The sequence below is a fragment of the Mustela erminea genome, chromosome 19 (genome assembly GCF_009829155.1).
Source record: "Mustela erminea isolate mMusErm1 chromosome 19, mMusErm1.Pri, whole genome shotgun sequence".
NCBI lineage: Eukaryota > Metazoa > Chordata > Mammalia > Carnivora > Mustelidae > Mustela > Mustela erminea.
Genome location: NC_045632.1, coordinates 32,926,900 through 32,944,978, shown reverse-complemented (window position 1 = coordinate 32,944,978; position 18,079 = coordinate 32,926,900). Strand labels below are relative to the sequence as shown.

General features: G+C 53.2%; 1 protein-coding gene and 1 long non-coding RNA gene across 3 annotated transcripts in view; one reads left to right on the top strand and one right to left on the bottom strand.

Moving 5' to 3' along the window:
* The first annotated feature begins 1,209 nt into the window (after positions 1 to 1,209).
* LOC116579483 lies at positions 1,210 to 4,469 on the top strand. Its single transcript, XR_004281291.1, has 2 exons — positions 1,210 to 3,115; positions 3,644 to 4,469. It is a non-coding gene; the product is annotated as an uncharacterized LOC116579483 (long non-coding RNA).
* Positions 4,470 to 7,726: 3,257 nt separating this feature from the next.
* Positions 7,727 to 18,079, bottom strand: part of SLC6A2 (solute carrier family 6 member 2) — a 47,591-nt gene continuing 37,238 nt past the window's right edge. For both annotated transcript variants that reach the window (XM_032324927.1, XM_032324926.1), the window contains exons 8-15: positions 17,924 to 18,048; positions 17,046 to 17,158; positions 15,873 to 16,001; positions 15,272 to 15,371; positions 13,837 to 13,937; positions 13,312 to 13,479; positions 11,927 to 11,998; positions 7,727 to 11,321 (exon numbers count right to left, since the gene is read on the bottom strand). In XM_032324927.1, the coding sequence (XP_032180818.1) occupies positions 11,298 to 11,321; positions 11,927 to 11,998; positions 13,312 to 13,479; positions 13,837 to 13,937; positions 15,272 to 15,371; positions 15,873 to 16,001; positions 17,046 to 17,158; positions 17,924 to 18,048 (832 nt within the window). In that variant the 3' untranslated portion in view covers positions 7,727 to 11,297. The remainder of the gene's footprint in view (positions 11,322 to 11,926; positions 11,999 to 13,311; positions 13,480 to 13,836; positions 13,938 to 15,271; positions 15,372 to 15,872; positions 16,002 to 17,045; positions 17,159 to 17,923; positions 18,049 to 18,079) is intronic.

Below are 18,079 nucleotides of genomic sequence, written 5' to 3'. Positions count from 1 at the left end.
GTAGCCAGCGTTGAGAACCACTGACCCAGTCCATGCATTCCTGAAGGCAGGAACCCTTTCTATAGGTCTCTGGGACTCTGGGGCCCTGCACAGTGTGTGCGCTAAATACAGACGAATGGTGGGATGCATAAGCAGGGAGGAAAGGAGTGTTGCTAGGTTCCTGGAGATCGCAAAAAATGTAAGCCTTCTCAAGTGATGAGATGGACAGACTGATAGGTGGTGGTCAGATGGAACTTTACAAGGTCAAAGTGCTCTTTGGCCTTCAGTGATTCGTTGATTATACCTTTGACTTCTATAAGAAGAACGGTAACTAAAAGTTACCAAATATTTTCTATGTATCTTCATAATAAAGTACTTTTCCTATTCATATCATCTTCACAGTCATACTTTGAGGTGAAGACTTGCTATCAACCTCATGAACGTTAACATGGGGCCCAAGAAAACTCAACAAGGAAGTGGCAGACAGGACCAAGTACATAATTTTCTGTGTAAAATAAAAATAAGCCTTTATTATTTTTTTTAAAAGATTTTATTTATCTGAGAGAGAGAGAGAATATAAGCAGGGGGAGTGGGAGAAGGAGAAGCAGGCTTCCCACTGAGCAGGGAGCCTGATGTGAGGCTCTATCTTAGGGCCTGAGCTTGAAGGCAGACGCTTAATGACTGAGCCACCCAGGCGCCCCTGAAATAAGCCTTTATCTTAAAAAATTATTAAGAATTTCAAGACGGCAACAGCAGAGCGTTAAAGCAACCATGAGCCTGGGGTTTTGGGTCTCACACCCATGAAGCCCACCTTGCCGAAAGAGCTGGGATAGAAACCTTAGCAGTCTGGTTCTAGAACTTGAACCTACGGAGCAATCCTTCCTTCCTAAAGGGAACACTTTAAACATCCTATCCTCCTGAGTCATAGGCTTCCTCCCAAAGGCACCTATTTAACTGGCTGTTCTCTGCTGCCCTCTAGTGGGAAGTGTCCATATAGCCACAACTGCTTCAGGGCTGGATCCAGGACCATAACCCTTGGAAGGGACCCTGGCAATGTTCCTGGGGGGCGGTGACTGTGCCAGAGCTGACCCTTCCAGGGGTCAGCATTCAGCATTCAGATTGGTCTCTTGAAGCCTCGAGAATCCTAACCATGCAGCGGCAGCTTGGGTAGGCCCTTCTCATGTCTTCCTCCTACTTAACCCTAAGATGAAGTGATTCCTGGCCCTGGTGGTCTCCCCAGCCTCCAACAGGAACTAATCCAGCTCCGGGCACCTCAGAAACATTCAGGAAACTCCACTCATGTGACACTTCTCTGTAAAGGATCTGCGCTTTGCCTCCCACCTGGACGGGTGAACGATTCCCAGTTGGCCTCCCTTCCCCTTAGCCTCCGTGCCACGGAGCCAGAGTGATCCATCCGAATGGCCACCCTCGTGTTCACTTTGCTGGAAACAGCCTTGGCATCTGATTTTGAAGCTCTACTCATTAAAGAATCTGGGCTGGCCTCTTCACTTGCTTTGCCACTAAAATATGGCAGAAGTGATGTTGTGTTTCTAGAGGCCGTGCCTACGTGCTGAACCCCCATCACTGCCATGGGAATGAGCACAGGCCAGTCTGCTGGGACTGAGACACCCCACAGAGGGGAGCCAAGCTGGCCAAGGCCAACGAGGACCAGCCCATCTGACCCTCAGCTGCCGACACGTGGGTGAGCCCGATCAAGTTCAGCTGAGGCCGCCCAGGTTGGCGGGACTTTCCACAGACTCATCAACCAGATACATGGCTATTGTTTTACATTTTGTGGGTGGTGTGTCACCCAGCAATTACCTCCAGATACAACACGTAACACCCAAGTATGATCACATCACTCCACCGACTTAAACCTTTTTAATAGCTCCTCGTTGCCCTCTGGAAAAAGTTCCATCCCCCTCTCCAGCTTGGGAGGGCCCTCGTCATCTATATTTTACTTTTTGCAGTGGCCCTTCCACGTGGAAATTTCTACTGCATATCTCTGGAGTTTTCCTTGCATCCATGCTGTCACTTTCGCTAGTCTCATGACCTGGAATTTTCCCGACTCAGCTCAGGTGCCGCCTCTCATGGGAGCCCCTCTCCGATCTCCCAGGTGGGGTTCCATGCATGATTTCTCTGTCAGGTTCTGAGATGGCCTTGTCTCACTCCCCTCTGTAAATGCAACTATCTACTGAGGACCAGCCATGTGCCCAAAGCTCATCTAGATACAGGAGAGAGAAATAGAAGTAGTGGCTGCCTTCTGTCCCCAGGCCACTGGTCCCCTGAAAGATCATTTCAACAAATTGTGGCAAGTTTGGTGAGATGGGTAGGTTAGGAAAGGCTTTTTATTATTATAATTTTTTTTTTACGGGGACATGAGGGACAGATAAGAGTGTCGGTTTCAGAGAGATGGGGAAAGGCCAAGGGATGAGGCCCAAGGGGCGAGGGCCAGGGGCACGGGGTGTCCTTGGGGACACATCTGCAGCTAGTATGGCATGACCGGAGCAGAGAGGGGGCATGAAATGAAGAAGGAGTCTGGATTTACTTTGAAGGTCTTGGGGAGACACCCGTGGGTTACAAATAAGCATGCAGTAAGTGCTCAATATATGTTTCCTTGTCAGCATACCATCTGCGTCCTCCATTAGACTAAGAGTTCTTCAGGGACAAGAGTTATTTCTTCTTTGTGCACCCCAGTTCCTTTCTGGTATGTACTAGGACTATAAGATATGGTTCTCATCAAAGAATGAATGAGTCAATGAGTAAATACATCCACCCAACATATAACAAAACAAACCAAATGGATCTTTTCATCCAGACAAGAATGACCTTTCTTCCCTGGTTCGGGAAGGTGTTGAGGAGGTTCCCACAGGCGCTGAGGAGGGTCCGGAGAACAAAGACCCCTGGTTCCTGCCGTCCTCTTCCTCGGCCTCTGTGATGCAACAGGAGTGTGCGTTGGCGCCATCTGGTGGCCACGGCCATATTCGGCGTTAATCAGCTTCTTCCGTTCCTAAGGGGCCCTCAGGTTAGAGAAAGTGAGAAGGAAGCTGGAGCAGGCGGAAACAGTTCAGCTCAGCATACACACATCCCCACTCGCTCGGTCAGCTTCGAGGGGTCTCTGTGGATGCCAACCGAGGTCTGCCTGTCCTCACGCTGCAAGACCTGAGCCTTTAGTCCCACCGCCCCCCACCCAGGATAGGAACTGATCTCAGCCTATGGCACGAAGAAGCCCTTCACGATGGCTGCTCTGATCAGGGTGCTTTTCACAAGGGCCCCCGCCGTTCTCAGCAGACGGTGGAATCCTGGGGGAAGGAGCCGGAGGAAAGAAGGCAGTGATCAGGGTCGTCCTAATATCCTTCTTGCCCTCCTCCTAAAAGAACGCTGATTTTGTGCGGGGTTGCAATGTACCTAGCGACAAATTCCATTCCCCTGACAGCTAGAAGTTGCCCTGATTCATGGGTCTGGCCAGTGAGACACAGACTGACATCCGGGCGGGGATCCGGGAGACCCGCTCTTCTCCAGAGTAAAGGGTTGCAGATGCAGTTGGCCTCTGCCTTTTGTCCTTTCTCTGTGTTTCCCTTCTTCCTGCCTGAAAGATAGGCAAATGCAGGTGGATTAGCTTTCTTTTCTCTCTCTCTCTCTCTCTCTCTCTCTCTCTCTCCAGGAGCATGAGAACCATACGCTACGGATGGTGGAATAGAAAACTAGAAGCAGTCCAAATCCCTGATGGCTTTCTTAAGTGTCTCCAGAGCTACCGCAGGCTTCTGGGCACGTCCAGGCAGAGACCCGCTCAGAAGCTCTTCTTTGCGACCAAAGATGCTTCTCGTCTTCTTCCTGCTGAGGAACACACCTCTCCCTGGCCCACTGCCTACTGGACACAAGAGAATGATAAAACCTCATCTGTTCAGGGACCATAGTTAGATGCCTGTTACACTTGTTATCCTAACCTTTAGAGGAGATGGATAGGGAGCCCAAGGGAACCTGTATCTGACATAAAGAAACAGAGAGCATGAGGTTAGGGTATAGCTAGCTTCTCTGGGAGATAGGGAATCTCTGTTCAAGGTGAACTTTCTCACGGTGGTGTCCTAGTGCAAGTCATTTGTTTCTGAGCACACTGGAGGCACTTAAATATGTATACATTTACATGCATGTTTATGTTACATGCATGTTACATGTAAATACATATATACATTTAAGTATGCATGTAAATGCATACATATTCAAGTATGTTAGTTTGTATACAAACATATGTAACACATACATGTAAACTATCTATGTGTGTACGGATTATAGATTGTTTGTGATGAAGAGGGTGTTGGAACTAGTTGAGGACCCACGATCCTACCAGCTGGACAGAGTTATGCCTGCATGGCCAGGGACCATGGGACCATGGCCAGGGACCAGGGACGATGGCAGATCAGAGCACTTAAGAACACAGACTCCCTGGGTTCAAACCCCAGTGTCGCCAACGGGTACATTGTTTCAACTCTCTGTGTCTCAGTGTCCCCCATTTGTGCATTGGGGATAATAACACTGCCTCATGGTTTCATCAGGAGAATTCAGTGAGATGAAATTTGCAAAGCACTTGGAACAGTAACTGGCACTGGGTAAGCCACTGCGTTGGCTCATTAAATGTCAGCGCAGTGCGTCTGGCCTTGTCCAAGGTGCTTATACTCCTAAGGTCTCAGTCCCCCTGGGAATGAATCCATCATGGCTGTTGAGACCTGAAAGGCTCCATTCTCTCTTTAAGAAAGCCAGGAACCCTTGTCTTTCCCTTCTTGTTCCAAACCTCCAGTGGGGTCCTCTCTAAGTGTAATAGTCTAGTCAACAGTTCTAATCTTGGCTCCCATGCTCCCTGATCTGACTCTATGGCTAATTTGAAATGTCAGAGTTGCCTTGCTCGTCCTTACCTGGGAAGTGGGAAGGCCTCAGATACCGCCCCACCCCCTTATTCTTCTCTACTGATAAGGTATTACTGCATGTGGCTGGAGATGGGGGTCAGGGGAGTCTGGGGGCCTGTCATGCAAGAACAGAAACTTAGCAGGGACCTGGGAATAAGTCAGGTGAGCAGCAGGTAGGGGCCGCAATATTGGGCTGGTCATGGCCTCCGGGTCGGCATCCGACTTCCTGTGGCCAGGGGCTGGACTTGCTTCAGGCCCCACCTCTTCTGATTCCGAGTCTGCCCATCTTCGGCTGTTCCCCTGGACCGGAGCCTGAAGCTACGGGGGGTGGGGGGATGGGGGGTGGGGGCTGTCCCTCCCTGGAAGACTTGCTCTGCTCACCAACAATCCTTTTACGGCTCCTGGGTATGTCCAGGCAATGGACTTGGCTTGGGCCTCCTCTGGAGACAGAGATGGTCTTCCTTGATTTCCTGGAGACTTCTGGCCCTGTTGGTCGGGCCCAGCTCATCCCCACCCCCGCCTGAGTCCGACATGGCCACCAGCTGCTAAGCCACTTAGTGGCCAGATCATCTGGGAGTCTCCGGTTGCCACACTCCTGTCTGCTCCTCCTCTGGGCTGGAGCTGAGGTCAAGTACTGCCTGAGTTGCTGCCCAGCTTGGGGAGCCTCTCCCATACCGCAGCCTAATGGGGGCTGACAGCGGAGGGCTTGTGGGGCCGGCCGGTCCAGCAGAAGGCTGGCTGTTGCCTAGCAAAGCACATGGGCTCTGGTATTTCCTGAAGCTTAAACTCCCTGTCCAGGTGGTCATGTGTACTGGGGCACAGGGAGACTAGGATGTGGCCACCCAGACCCCAGTTCAAACCTCAGCGGCACCAGCCAAAGGAGGGGACAAAGGAACAGAGACACCGTTTCGGCTGCAGGAAAACACAGCAATGACTGGGCTGCCTTTGACATGGGCAGAGGAGGGGGAGGGGGAGGAGATGGACATTCGTCGCAGAGCTGATCTGCTCTAAACACGTAACAACGAACTTCGAAGGGACAGGCACTGCTCTGAACACGATGTGAACATTTAGTTGCTGTCGGGAAAACCAAGGGCATGTTGGATGTGGGATGGATTCAATGGAAATTCAGCATGAATGAGGTGACAGACATTCAGAAATAAGCTCTGTTGTCATCCTCGTTTGGTTGGGGTTGGAGAACAGAGACCGACACCATGCATCACTTGTAGAAAGAGGCCCCCAAAGGCTATGTGTGTGTGTGTGTGTGTGTATCTCCATGAGTCTCAAACCCCTGAGAATCTGATGAACACGTGCATTCTCTCCCCGACAGAAGTAGACACAAACTCATCAAAGCCAAAATTCAGAAGGTTCTGGAAGTCTTTGAAGTCCATCCATAAATAAGTTTTCATAACCCCTGACCCATTATACAGATGAATAAATTGAGGCCCAAAGAGAGCGCCTCACACCTATCGGCGCCTGTGGAAGGGGACAGAAACGAAGCTATAGTTCTCCACAAATAGGCCAGGGGTGTGATTCAATGCGGGAACAGGGAAAAACCTGCCGGTCGCCTCAAACAAGGCTCACCTGTGCGGGCTTCTTCTGCCACATTTGTCAGCCGAGGGCACCGGGCGGCAACCAGCAACCCATCGTCCCCAGAACTGCTGCCCTTTCTGCTTCTGGCCCAGCCTCTCTCCTCTACACCCGCCGGGCGGCTTACTCATTAAATGTCAGCACACACAAAGGGAAGCCTGGAAATGGCTGGAAGGGGCTGCCTTTCTTTTGATCCATTATAATAAACCCTAACTCCAATTTTGGACTTCAAACAGAACGATTGGAATCCTAATCCCGTCCCTGGGATGTCTGCCCAATGGCAGCTCGATAGGCCACATCACTCCCCACCTCAAGATCGTTGCCACAAGTATATCTGCTTCTCCCGAGGCTGCTGCAAGGGGGTTGGGCTCATGGCTCTCCACAAAGGAGCTTCATGGAAAGGACTTTAGAGGTTGTGCAACCTCTCTCCCCCACCCCCGTAGGGCACTGAGTCCCCTCCATAACCTACCCAAGAGACACTGTGGGCTAACTGCTTGCATATCTCCAGTGATGGGAAGCGCACCACTTCTAGCCTATTTTCTTTTCTGGTGTAATCTTGTAAGCTCTCTTCTTGGACTTCCTATTATTGGTTTCAATTCAGCCTTTGGGTTCACCACCCAGTCCCTGATAGCAATACCTTGTTTATATTGATGTCACTTTAAAAATAATGAAAAATTAAAACTCATAACAATAAAAATAATAACAATAGTCATTAAAAGTAATAACATTAGTACTTAGCCACAAGGGCCTTGTGTTAATGTATCCTTCTCTCCCCAGAAAAATGCACACATGCATTAACACACAATTAATTAATTGTGCACTGAATGTAACCCAACTGAAGGTTTTTTTTTTTTTTTTCCAACTGAAGATTCTGATTCCTTTGAACTTCAGCCCCAGAAATGAAAAAGCAAAGCTAGATACCTAACTTGGTGTTACTTGTTATCCATTTTCTATTTAAATAAAAATATGTCTTAAGAAATAAAACCAATGTAGCTATTTTAGTAAGTAGCTTGAATGTCAAAAAATAAACAAAAAATTTTTTAAAGTGTGTCATTCTTAGAGCTGGGATTACAGATTTCACCCCTTCCACGCTCCTGTTCCATGGGTTATACAAAGAGTTATTTGGGTGAGAGGTGGACCACTATGACCAGAAGCTTTTCTTCACCAGCTGGAGGTTGATTGCAGTCACCCTCCTTTGCCTTTTGTTATTTGTAGCATTTTACTTTCATGACAGAAAGAACCCAACTGCCAGACACGTGGCACAGGAAATATCCTTTATTACTCTGCACACTTATTTTTCCATGAAGAGAACAGCTTTGGAAATAAATCCACACCAGACAGAGAAACCTGCATGACATTGGAACGGCCCATGACACAGAGAGGGCACCACTGGAACAATCCTTATTTACACAGAAGTAGAGAAGCAGAGGGATGAGGGCGGGTACCCCAAAAACAACTTCACATTCACCAGCGTCTTTGGTGGCAGTAAGGACACCAACGCCCCCACAGCTGTGGATCCCGGGGCTCACAAGGGCGTGACACGTCACCCTTGACATCCTTAAAACAAAAGGGTTGGATTTTTCTTTTTTTAAATACCCAGTGTTTCCGGCATCTGTTGAAGACATACCAGAAAAGGAGGAACTACCGAATGTCCAGAAAAATCCAAGTTCTGGAGGCCAGACATCAGACATCGCTCTACTCCACAGGTTACAAGTCGCCAGATGGTTCTGGAAAGTCCTACAGGAAACAGCGTGCTTCCCTCACGGTACATCTAGCACAAGAATATCTTCATGGAGACAGGAACATTTTTTAACTGGACAGGACCTTTGATTATGGGATCCAACCCTTGCTGGCAGACAAAGAGCCCTGAAACCCAGAGAGAAAAATCTTCCCTGTCCCCAGGAGCCCGGTGAGGCGGCCGTAGACCCAGGTCCCCTGCGACTCGAAATGCTGAATGGCGCTCGCTTTTCTCTGTTCTTCCCCATTCCCTGGCTTCCAAAAGAAATAAGTGAAATGAGCTCAGCGGGCTTCTCTACTAAGAAATGACCTCTTTGGTGAGCATGTTTCTGTCGCACATCACCATGGCTGCGAAACAGGTCCTACACCACGAGACAGCCAACCACCCCCACCCCCCGGGTGGGGCCGCCAGCCGAGAATTAAGGCAGCTTTGGGGACTTGCATTCAGCAGGACATTTGGCAAGAATTGGCAGCTCCCCTTTCTCCTTTGTCTCCCTTGCTTCTAGAATGAGGACCCCCCCCACCCACAGGGGGACACAGAACCACTGGACTTGGAGCAGATGTTAACGCGGGGGGGTGGGGTGGGTGTTAAACAGATAGTGTACATTTCATGGACAAGAAGAATCCTTTAAAAATCTGGGAAAAGGCAAAAGCATCCTATACAGTACACAGGAGCACCCTCACGTTGGGGAACCTCTGCTATCAAAAAAAGGCCACGAAAAAGAAGTCAAACATGACTCAGGACAAAGGACATACACCCCCGTCCCTTAAGTGTAGGTGGGAGGTGAGCCCAGAGCTCTGCCAGCACCTCCACGAGAGCTTCCAAAGGCTTCCAGGGTTCCCCGCCCACCCCCACCACCCAACCCCGGGGAGGGAGGGGGGTCCCCGGGCTTGCCCCCCTCCCTCGCCCCTCCCCCCAGACTCAGCAGCCCCATCCCGCCACAAGGCTGCACCATGGCTTTGGTCTGGCAACGGGTCAGCTAGCACCACATCTCCGACTCACCCTTGAGACAAATGTCTGGAGGCAGAAAGGCCACATGCAGCTGGCAGGTTCCCTCTGTAGGGTGTCCCTGTTCTGATATGCACAGGCTCTCCTGCTCACCCTCATTTCAGCCAGCTGGCCTCAGCTGTCACCCCTCGCTGTTCCCCAGGGCGACCGCGATCATCAGGAAGGGCACCGCTCCATGATCGCCTCTGCCAACCAGCTAGTTGAGAACAGGTGACATCCTCTTCCCTTTCCCGTCTTCCAACACACTGTTCTTTTGCTAAGAGACCCTCCCTGGCCACTCGACTGGGTTTTGTTTATTTTTCATGACAGCCCTGGGTGGGGGAGACCCTAGTGTGCAAGGCATTTCGGAGAGCTCTGGGCTGAGAGTCAGGTGATCTGACCTGAGGGTCTGACTGGGTCCCTCGGTAGCTGACAACACTTGAACCAGAGTGCCCGAAATGCTGGGCCTTGGTGTTCCCATCTGGGAAATGGGGACAGAAACCAGCCCTGTGGTCCGAGCTGGGAGGACAGGAGGTGATGAGGACACATGCACTCTGTGGAGAACAAGCATAACCCTGAGGGAGGAATTATCCTTCATGGGACCAGATCCCACCCGTGATGGGTCATCCCGCCCTCATCTCCCTGAATCCCCACCCTACTGTTCCACTCTGTGGGATGCTCCACTCCCAGGCCCCGCCTTCCACCGTGGTTCAAGACACCTGCCACCTGGGCTGTCCTACACTTTGAGCCAGACTTTTTACATGGAAAGATCAAAGGGCTTCTGATTTTCCCTCCTGCCTCCAAAAAATGACCCATGGACACTGACTTAGCAAGGAAATCTCAGGACCCTGAGAGAGAAAACCATCCCGCTGTGCCCAGCAGCCCCCCACAGAACCATCTTCTGCAAACTGCACGATCCATTGTCAGGCTCAGGGGACACCCCAGTTTTAGGCAAAGCGCCTTCCGGATGTGTGTCATCCTACCCTCCCAGTAGGAATGACCCCTGTATTTATTGACTTCTGGCCCAAGATTCTTCATCAGGGACTTCCAAAGTCACAACAAGAACTTCTGAATCTCGAATTGCAGCGAGGGCATAAGAAGAGACTCAAACCATAAACAGAAACCCCAAACAGATGCCACCAACTTAACCAAACTGCGAATCCGTTCTCTGAAGGAGCTGGAACTAACCATCACCACCAGGGGGCGCCAAGCGCAAACGTGTAACAGAACTCAAGCAGGACATTCTCTAAAACCGCCAAGGGCTACGTCAACTCAGAATATTCTCCCTTCAACTTGAGTGACTAGGTTGCTCTGTACTTGGTCCCACTTTGCCCTCAGGTGCTAAGTCCAGACCATGAAGAGAGACAGAGGGGGTTTTCGGGGCCAACCCCCCCAATCACTTGAAGAGCCCTAGGACCGTGCTTGGGTGGGATTCCCCAGGAAGAATGTTCCAGAACACACACACATCAGACTCAATGTAGCCAGAGTGAAAACTGTGATGGTTTCTGCTCACGATCCCCCAAAGCGTCTATCCGCAGACCCAAGACAGAGACAAACCAACCCAAGCTCCCTGACCAAGGTTCAGATACCACAATGCTGACCGGGTGGCAAGAGGAACCCTGCCCCAGACCCAGGTGGGCTTTTTGTTTGGGTTTGGTTTCATGGCGTATGACCAAAAGGAACATCCCCTCTCTGATTTGGCTGACAGGATTTCTTCCGAGACCCAAACTACAAGCAAGAGTTTTGGGGAATTCTGCCCGAGCCACGGAGCTTGGCTTGGGCCAGATCCCAAGCTGCGTGAGACCTTCCCCCAAACAAAAGAGGTTCAACAGAAGTCATTCTTACTGTTCCCTCCCCTCTTCTTGTCCCTTGTCGCTTTCCAATCTAAACTCAAAGCCCACCCCCCCTCCCCCGCCCCGACCCCGGGGCCAGATGGACAGAAGGTGAGTAAAAACCAGGTCGCTAAACCATTTGTAACTGGGAAAAGAGGAAGAGGGATGGAAAGACATATCTTTCAGGAGAGGATTTTCAAGACTGTGTCTGGGGTGGTAGCGAAGCCTTGGACCTGGACGTGGGTGCGGCAGGGCTCCTCCCTGGGGCTGCGGTCAGATGGCCAGCCAGTGCTGCAGCTGCGGAGGAAGAGGCAGGTGTTTAGGCGGGGCCGGGGGCAGGCGGGGGATGGAGAGCGCCAAGGGCCAGTCGGGAAGGGCAGCAGGAAGCACGGGGGAGTGGAGGGCAGAGAACACACCCCTCCCTCCAAAGATCCCGGAGAACAGGCAGGCTGATTACCTGCTTGTCACTTAGGCCCAGAAAAGGTGAAGAAGCTTCCCAAAGTCACACAGCAAGTCTGAAAACAGGGGGCCCACCAGGACCCTCTCCCATACCCCAACCCCAAGGATTTTCAGGGAAAGGACTTAGGTCAACATGGTATTGATGCACCTGCCACTCTTCCTCCAAGATAAGAGATCCCCAGCCTAGTGTGATGACCCCTCAGAGAGAGAGAGACTAAAGCTTAGGGAAGACTGGACATTTGGCTTCCCAGGACTGAGGAGCAGAAGACCAGGCAGAAGCTGGCAGACGCAGAGGAGAGGCCCCTCTCCTCCCTTCCTGACAACATAGCCCTGGGACTCCAGCCCACAGCTGCCTGAGACTTTGAGGCGTGTAGGCCTGCAGCCAGCATGTGGGGAGTAACTAGGGCCTGGCCCCCCCCCAGAACATTTCAGCCTGTACGTACTTGGAACTGCCTGACGTCCCTCTGGGCCACCAGGTGGTGCTCATTCTCCGGGGTGATGCCGTAGGCCAGTCTCTGTAAGAAGACAGACACAGGAGGTGGGGGTGTGTGGGGTGGGGTGTGTGTGTGTGTGTGTGTGTGTGTGTTTCAGCCAGACCGAGGGACACCAGCCCAGCAGCCCAGCAGCCACCCCCAGTCACAGACCACCTCCTGGTTGACCCCGAAGTCCCACAGAAACGGCGTGTGAGGTCCATACAAGACACCCCCTGTCCTTGTTTATAGAGTGGGTCTGTTCACTTTGAGTTATCTGGGCTGACTACTGCGGTCAGACACTGGGGAGGCCCCCTGGGGTGCAGACACAGGGCGGGGACTTGGGGGGGCTCACTGGATCACTGCATGGTGCGGAGCCCTTGCTGCTCCCTAAGTGTGAAACATGAAAAGCTCCAAGCAGATCCAGGTTAAGCTCACGGAACACAGGTCCTCGCAGTGACCCAGAGGCTCTGGGACGTGGGATTTCAAGGACAGGAAATGCATCACAAGGACCTGGGGTGGGGGTGGGGGGGGACACAGCCCAGCCTGGGACCCTGTTCCCTAAGCCCTCGTTTGGCTCACTTCCTGCCACCCTCATCTGTCTGTCTGTCTCCGGCTTAGAATGTGAGCTCTGGGGAGTTATATCTAGTGCCAGCAGCCTGTCGGGGCCAGGCAGCCTCACGGCAGGGAATTGAGGCCATGAGGGGATGAAGGAATGGAAGCTTCATCTCACAAAGGAAGGACATGAGGCAGAGGCTGCCACCATGATACATAAAAGAAAGCGCTTTTGAATAACCAATGAGGATAGACCTTCTCTGAGAGGAAAGGCCCTGTTTCCTAAACCCTTCTCCGGGTATCTGCATGTACAACGCACCCCGGTAAAAGAAGAAGATGTATTCTGGAAATCTCTGGTTTTGGCTGGTGCGTGTCAGGTTCGGGAAAGAGGCAGGTAAAAGCTGAGTTGGCTAGGTCACGGTCAGCGCAGACTGGAAGATGGGGACATCGGGGGCAGGACAGAACTCAGAAGGGGACACCAGGTTCATGTTAATAGTAACCGCAGGGACGGCGGCGGGAGCGGAGACGCCTGCCGCACAGAACCGGACAGCAGGGGGCGCGCGCGGACCGCCTCCTGGGGCCGGGCACCGGGCTAAGCGCTACTTTTACCTTTCCAAGGTCCCTATTGCTGAGCGTGAAAACTCGGGCTGGGGTGTGGTCATGACTGGGCCATCGCGGTGGCTCTGGTGTACGCGCCCTCGTGTCTGCCCTCTTTCGGCCCATCAGAGATGCCTGGAAATATCCCCGCCATCCCTGCCTCCCCCGACCCCGCTGGTCCAGCCCGGCCCGCACCCCGACCTCACCTCCCGAAGGGAGCCCCGTATGCTGAAGAACTTGTAGACGCTGTAGGCCGGCACCAGCACCATGGAGGAGAGCGCGATTCCCCACCCGACCCAGTTGGCCCAGAGCGGGAAGACGTAGTCGTCGTAGTTGAGCGGCTTGAAGTTGATGACACTCACCACCACCACAAACTGCCGGGACACCAGGGAGGGACGGAGGGGAGCAGGTGAGAGGGAGGCAGCAGCAGGAGAGAAAAAAAAAAAAAGAAGAGAAGGTTGAGAGGCAGGAAGTGTTCAAGAAGCAAATGGTGACAAGAAAGGAGACAGAGGGAGCAAGAGACACAGAAGAGGCATGGGAAGGTGACACACATTCCCCTGGGGACCCAGCCCCAGCTGGAGACCCGCCAGCGTCGAAGCCTCCGGTGCTCTGAACAGAGCTGGGCATCCCAGCATCCTGTCTGCTTGAGCCCAGCGCCCCCCCCCCCACCCCGGGCCCCACAACCCAGCCCCCTAGGCCCTGGAAGCCCCAGACAGACACCCTGTACACACCAGGAGGAAGGCGGGGCTGACAAACTTCCAGCACAGTCTCCAGTAGAGGCCTGGCTTGAACCCCATCATCTGTTGGATGTCGTTGCTGAACCTGTCCACACCTGGGCACACACAGGGCAGGCCGGTCACACTACCCCCCACCGAAGAGCCCCTGGCCGCCCCTCGCAGTCCACCCCTGAGAGTCAGGCCCCAGGAGAGGTGGCCAGGCAGTCAGGCAAGAGGCGGGCACTGTGGCACTTGGAGGATCTGGCCGCGGGCACTGAGTTGGTGCCGAAGACACGCCCTGCAGGTGCCGTGTGTGCCGACGACACAGGTGGCCCCAGAGGGCACTGTGCTCAGGGAAGTCAGGCAGTCTCAGAGATACCAATACCGCTTCGCTCATCGGCCGGATCTCAAAAAACAAACCAAAGGAACAAAGCAAAAAAGAGACAAGCGAAAAACCAGACACTTCGAGACACAGAACACATGGGCGGTGGTGGCCAGAGCAGACCCGGGCAGGGGGGTGCAGGAGACTGAGAAAGGAGGGTAAGAGGTACACGCTTCCAGCTTGTAAGTAAATAGGTCTTAGAGCCCAGGGAGGATAGGGAACAATACTGTAGGAACAGTGTTCAGGGCCCAGTGGTAATGACATTGTGGGTGGCTAGCATCAAGGAAGGTACAGAGCGTCCCAGCGCTATGTTATACACCTGAAGCTAAAACAACACTGCATGTCAACTACTTCAATGAAAAATTAAAAAAAAATATATATATATAGTATTGACTTATGTGCCACTCCGATTTATTTTTGCAGAGGGAAAGCCATGCTCCAGGAGTGGAGAGGACCAGCCCCGAGTGACACAGCCAGGCAGCCAGGCTCCTAGAACAGTGATGTCACGGTGTGGAAGAGCCCAGCCTCACATGGATCGACTCTTTATGTGACTCGTGGGGAAAGAAAGGAGCAGTTGGAACGCATGTGACAATTTGTGACACCTTCTCCCCGTTCAGCTGCAGAATAAGGCTGTCAGAGAGAACGTGAGCTGCCCGGTCCCATCTGGGTTTCAGAGACACAACGGAAGTGATTTTAGTTGAACTACAACTGCATCCCACATTTGGGATGTACTTTTACTAAAATAGTTACTCATCGTTTATCTGAGGTTCAAGTGTAACTGGGTGTCTTGTATTCTGTTTGCTAAATGTGGCCACCTTACTCTGGAAGGAATTTTATGGCTTGGGGGAATCTGCGTTCCCCAGTAAAAGCTGGCACTGTGCGCCCCTGGGGGGTCCTTGCAGCTTCCTGTGCAAAGGCAAAAATGAACTGGCAGGGCAGCAGGGCTGTGCCTAAGAAGCTGTCTGCTCTGTTCTAGAATCAGCAGCGGCTGTCCAGGAAATGGAGAACCCTTTGCATATCTGGGTGGTGTCCAAGGCTTTCCCGTGTGCTCTGGGCCCGCCGACATACCATAGAACCAGGAGACACCGATGGCTTCCATGAGCACAGCAAACAGAATGGACGTCCCCGCCGCGAAGGTGTCCAGCAGGGTCAGCACATACATCCCTCCCTGGGCGTGGAGGGAGAAAGTGTGAGGCCATCCTGCCCAGAAATGGCCACCGACTACCACATCCGTCCCAGCCCCCCGTCCCCTGTCCCACTGGCTCAGAACCCTGTTTGTGAAGGCAGGTGTCAGTGTCCTGGGCTTATTGTCTTAATGTCGCATATTTGTGCTCTTCCAGAGGGCTGAGGGTGGGTGTTCGAGCCGGTCACAAGTGAGCTGGCTTCCAAAGGGACTTTGGCTTCCCCTCAAATAAATTAGCAGTTTGGAAAAGTCGCCTGGAATCCCTCAGGCTCAGAGGTGGGAGACTGAGGACACTGGGGTGTCGCCCTGGGGAAATCAGGCTGCAGGGCTGATGCCTGTCCCACTGTGGTTCCCCTGAGCTCACCCCGGCACCCCCCCCCCCAATCCCTACCCCACCCCACCACCACGGCTGGGAATTCCTGACCAGACTGGATTGAAATGCAGCCTCCAGAGCTCCAGGTGACCCAGAGCCCAGCGCCTCCTCACCTTGGTAATGCAAAACAGGGCCAGAAGGAAGGTTCCAAAGGTGACCCCAAACGTGAAGAGTTTCCGGTGTCTCTTCAGGACCTGGAAGTCGTCCGCCAGGCCAGTGATGACGGCCTCCATGCCTCCCATCTGCACAGAGCCAGGCGGGGTGAGAAGCAGGTAGGAGGGTCAGCCCGCCCACCCGGCTCTGCCCTGCTCTCAACCCGGCTCAGAACTCAGAACTATGTGGGAGAAGCTGAAGAGAAAACCCCCTGTCTCCCTCTGGACAGCAGATCTCCGCCTGCTGTCTCACACACTCGCCTGAGCGGGGCCCATGAGCCCAGGAGGGTGCAGCGATGAAATGCCAAACTGCTCGCGCATCTCACCTATTTGTGTAGGAGTAAGAGTCTTTCTGGAAGCTCAGAGTAGAGCTCTGAGAGTAGAGCTGCCAGCGGTTGGAGCCTGAGGCAGCAGTTTGTGACAAGGATTTCTGGCTGCCTTTTCAACTGTCAAGCAAGGGGTCACCTTGCATGTCCCCTCTCAGAGTCTGAAAGGCTCTCCAGTGAGTACTAATCATGTGCTCACTTAAGGGACACCTCAAGCCTGGGATGGCAGGTGAGAAGCACACATGGCTTCCCTCTCTTCCTCCACACCCCCTTGGGCCCCTGGCAGACCGTGTTAACCACGATTGGGATTCCTTCCTGTGAGCCTACAAGTGGCCTCAGAGTCCTTCTTAACACAGTGCCCCCGGCAGACCTACCGACTGAAAGGAAGAGGCAGCGAGGTGACCCTCTTTCGCCAGCCCTACCCTGAGACTCTGGCAAACTTGCGGAAGTGACGGGCCAGAGGTGGGAGCCGGTCACAAGTGAGCTGGCTTCCAAAGGGACTTGGATTTACCTAGAAGTTGGTAAATTGAATGTGGCCTACGTAAAATAAAAGGTTCTAAGAAACCAACAGGACCCTGAGTGTTTGTGGATTTCTGTGATGCCCCTGGGGTTTCTACTGGTCCTTAGCCTGGGCCTAGAGGAGCTCACTTCCTGGTCTGCCTTTAATTAGGACTTCCTGGAAATGACTAGCAATCAGGTGGGCACTTCAGGTTGAGTCGCTGGGGGGTGGGGAAGGTCAGGCCCAGGGTGTCCCCCACCCCCGCCCCCACGGTGTATGCGGCGCGGTCTCCCGAACAGGGTCACTCACCGAGCTGTCAATTCCCAGAGCCAGGAGCATGATGAAGAACACGACCGCCCAGAATGTGGATCCCGACAGGGTGGAAATGGCTTCTGGGTACAAGATGAAAACCAGGCCAGCTCCTGGAAGAAGCAGGGAGGACATCCTCAAGGGCTGGGCCAGCTGTCTGGGAGGCGGATGGCGGAAGCGTAGCCGAGGCCCCATTCGCCTGGCCGACCCCGCTGCAATATTTGGCTGGTCCCTTGGGGCCGAGCAATTCCAGGTTCTGCGATGACAGGTGATGCTGGCCCCAGCTCGCTGTCCGTTATGCCCGGAGGGGGCAGACCTCCAACCCGGGCGGCAGCAGGCCACAGGCTGCAGATCCCACGCCTCACACGCCCTCAGAGAACCTCTTACTCTCAAAAGTCCGTGATCCTCAGGGCCTATGCGAGTTCCCTCCCAGGCCCCAGCTCCTGGCCAGAGCAGGAGCAGCAGTAGGGGAGGGCAGGTTCAAGGTCAGGCTGCTCAGGCTTTGAATGCTGGCACGGCAGCTCATGACCTGGGTGACCCTGGACCACTCCCATGGCTTGAATCTCTGCTTTCTCACCTGTAAAGTGGGTCAGTTACCCTTTGTCTCGCAGTCCCATGAGGACTAATGAGGGTATGTCAACAGCTCAGCATAGGGGTTCACAATAGGTCCACCTAGCCTGACCCACGGGAAGGTTCTGTGGCACAGGCAGAAACCAGGAGGGCCAGGAACACCCACTCACAGCCACAGAGAAAGCCCATGACACGGACCATGTGGAAGGTTCCAGGCCCAGCCCTCTTGTTCCCTCAGCCACCCACAGGAAAGCCGCTGGCCAAGGGCACGATGGTTTTCTCAGCCCCTCCCACGTCTGCCCACCCACCTTCAGTGGCCACGTCCTCAATGTTGACCTTGTGTTCATGGGCCATGTAACCGAGGATGGAGAAGATGGCGAACCCAGAGACGAAGCTGGTGACACAGTTGATGGTGCTGGTGAGCAGGGCGTCCCTGGGGGAGAGGAGCACTGTGGGATCAAGTG